Below are 3,365 nucleotides of genomic sequence, written 5' to 3'. Positions count from 1 at the left end.
TGGATTGTTCTACATTTCTTTAGGAAGAATGGAGGGGAAATAACAGGACATGTAAGTATGAAGAAATTTTAATTTATTTAAAATTAATTGAAGGACAAAAGAAAATCCAAGTTTTATAAAATAAGGTGCCTTTGGAGATTAATTTTGGTTAAAAGCATTTTTAAAAATTTTGTTGTCAGAATAAGGAAATAAGAAACAAGTAAATTTTTTCAAAAGTTTTGTCATAAGCAAAAAAGTCTTACAGATTCCAACTTAGACTTTTAAAATACAAGTATAAGCTTTCCAACTAAAAGGAAAAAAAGAAATTATTCTTTCCTGAGAATGTGATGATGCCTTAGTAAGCAATGCTCAAATATATTTTAATTTTAAAGAAAAAAACCTGAAAGATATAAATAACTCTGTTATTCAGATAATCAGAAATCACAGAATAGATTGAGATAAACGTACTGGTCCTTAAAATTTGTTGAAAAGCACCATTGGGTTCATTAAAAATTTTTAGAGATTGTAGGAAGATACACTAGTATTTTCCAAGATGTCAGTATTTTAGAGACACTCTGTATGAAGAAGTATTTCTAGTTACTGGGTATAATAAAGCAGAATTATTCTAATCTTCCCAGAATAAAATTGGAATTACTATGCTGGTGTTAGAATTTATAATTTAGTAAGAAGCTATAACTATGCTTTCCCATAGTGAGATCCTTGATTAGGGAAATACCCAAATTATGGACTACAGAAATTACTCAAGATGTGTTACGTTAAGAAATGGAAATAAAAAATTTTCTTTATCAAACAGTAGCATGATGACATTAATTTTATATTACATTTCTATTATTTATTTATTTATTTTAAATATTTTATTTATTTAGAAAGTGAGAGAGAGAGTACACATGTGTGTGAGTGTGGGAGGAGCAGAGGGAGATGGAGAGAGAGATTCTCCAGCAGACTTGTTGCAGGACTCAACCTCATGACTGAGTTTATGACCTGAGCCAAAATCAAGAGTTGGATGCTTACCTGACTGAGCCACCCAGATACTCCAATATTTCTATTTTAAAAGTTAGGCATTATCTGTAGTTTTGCTGTTTTACAAATAGAATGAAATTCAATAAATTAGACATTAAAATATATGTTTCACCGCAGAACTTCACTCTGAGCTGAAAATTTAGTTGATTTATAAACATTAATGGAATATTGACTGTTTCATTATGCTTATTTAATAAGGGAAACAATTAAAATATGTAGCTACTAAAACAGTGACTGTTGGGGAACTAAAAAATTTCCATTAGCCAATTTATCATTGTCTTTTAAGATATAATATTTTATTTCCTGGGTACTTATGTATACATGGATATTATTGACACATGTAATTCATTATCTCTGTTATACAAAGGAGAAAAACAAAACAAAAAATACTAACTAATAAGACATGTTTGCTAACATACACATTTTTATAGGGTTAGATGGTTTATTGTTAAATATTTAAAGCACGAACTAGTTTTTAAAGCTTGGAAATGCTAGTTATCCATTCTGAAAGGGTGTTTCTTCTGATTTTACTCCTGGTCATTAATTTTCATTTAAGCAGGACAACATATCTTTGAATTCTATAGGTGAAGAAAATAGAATATGGTATCAGAATTCTCCTTGAGTTGATAAAGGTGAGGATGTGGTTAGCTGGGCAGGAGCCCACAGTACTCTAATGGAGATCAGTTTACTGGTCCTACACTATCAAGAGCACAGTATTTACCTTGACTCAATGGAAAGTGGATAAAAGCAGTACCATCACTATGACCTAGAAAAGGAAAAAAAATGTAAACCTATTAGCAGGAAAACTATTCAGAAACATTTTCTATGAACTATGGGAGGACCAGCCTCATCATATTCCTGCTTACTGATCCACATCTGCTGGAATGTAGACAGGCTGGCCAGAATGGAGCCCCCAATCCAAACGGAATACTTCCTCTCTGGGGGAGCTATGATCTTGATTTTCATGGTGCTAGGTGCCAGGGTTATGATTTCCTTCTGCATCCGGTCAGCAATGCCAGGGTACATGGTGCTGCCTCCAGACAACACGATGTTGGCATATAGATCCTTGCGAATATCCACATCGCACTTCATGATAGAGTTGAAAGTTGTCTCATGGATCCCACTCGACTCAATGCCCAGGAAGGAAGGCTGGAAAATGGATTCAGGGCATCGAAAGCGTTCATTACCAATGGTGATGACTTGCCCATCAGGAAGCTCATAGCTCCTTTCAAGTGAGGAGGATGCAGCAGCACTGACCATCTCTTGCTCAAAGTCCAGGGCCACATAGCACAGCTTCTCTTTGACATCACGAACAATCTCCCGCTCGGCTGTGGTGGTGAAGTTGTAGCCTCGTTCTGTCAGAATCTTCATGAGATAGTCAGTCAGGTCTCTGCCGGCCAGATCCAGGCGTAGAATGGCATGAGGCAGAGCATAACCTTCATAGATGGGCACAGTATGAGTAACTCCATCCCCAGAATCCATTACGATGCCTGTGGTCCGCCCGGAGGCATAGAGGGAGAGCACAGCCTGGATAGCCACATACATGGCCGGTGTATTGAAAGCCTCAAACATGATCTGAGTCATCTTTTCCCGGTTGATCTTGGGGTTGAGAGGAGCCTCGGTGAGGAGGATAGGATGGTCATCTGGTGCCACACGGAGTTCGTTGTAGAAAGTGTGGTGCCAGATCTTCTCCATGTCGTCCCAGTTGGTGACCACTCCATGTTCAATTGGATACTTAAGAGTCAGGATGCCTCTCTTGCTCTGAGCCTCATCCCCCACGTAGCAGTCCTTCTGTCCCATGCCAACCATGACCCCCTGATGCCGGGGACGTCCTACCATGGAGGGGAACACAGCCCGGGGGGCATCGTCACCACCAAAACCTGCCTTGCACATCCCTGACCCATTATCTACCACCAAGGCAGACAGCTCATCATCAGTCATGGTGCTGGCTCGAATCTTCCAGACAGGTGAACAGAAGTTAAAAGTAGAGTAAATAGCAGACAACAGGGTCAACGGAGAGAATGAACAGGCTGAAAACACTAGAGCTGCCTTCAGAGAGGGGATCCTGTGCTGTGATGACTGGTATTTAAAGGTACACACTGGCCCCACCCATGTCCAGTCCCACCAGTTCCCAGCATTTCTGGGTGGAGCTGCCTTTGAGGTATTAATAATGATGATGATGATTATATAAATCATTAGTAGGCCTTCCTTTATAAAGAGAAAATTGGCTACCGAATGGTCAAATCTGAGGTTACTGTAATTAGACAACCCACACACAGGTTGTCAGCATGTATTGGCTCAGTCTCTACATAACGATGCTGCTGCAGTGGGGGATGTCCAAGCAA

At 39.0% G+C, this 3,365-nt stretch overlaps 1 protein-coding gene across 1 annotated transcript; it reads right to left on the bottom strand.

The window, feature by feature from the left end:
• Positions 1 to 1,296: 1,296 nt before the first annotated feature.
• On the bottom strand, positions 1,297 to 2,961 carry ACTBL2 (actin beta like 2; the record flags this gene model as incomplete). Its single annotated transcript, XM_080804785.1, has 1 exon — positions 1,297 to 2,961. One exon carries the CDS (start codon positions 2,959 to 2,961, stop codon positions 1,831 to 1,833), a length of 1,131 nt encoding a protein of 376 aa, XP_080660911.1. The 3' UTR covers positions 1,297 to 1,830.
• Between the last annotated feature and the right edge of the window lie 404 nt (positions 2,962 to 3,365).

This window comes from Martes martes (assembly GCF_963455335.1).
Source record: "Martes martes genome assembly, chromosome: 5".
Taxonomy (NCBI): Eukaryota; Metazoa; Chordata; class Mammalia; order Carnivora; family Mustelidae; genus Martes; species Martes martes.
This window is presented reverse-complemented; position numbering and strand designations above follow the sequence as displayed.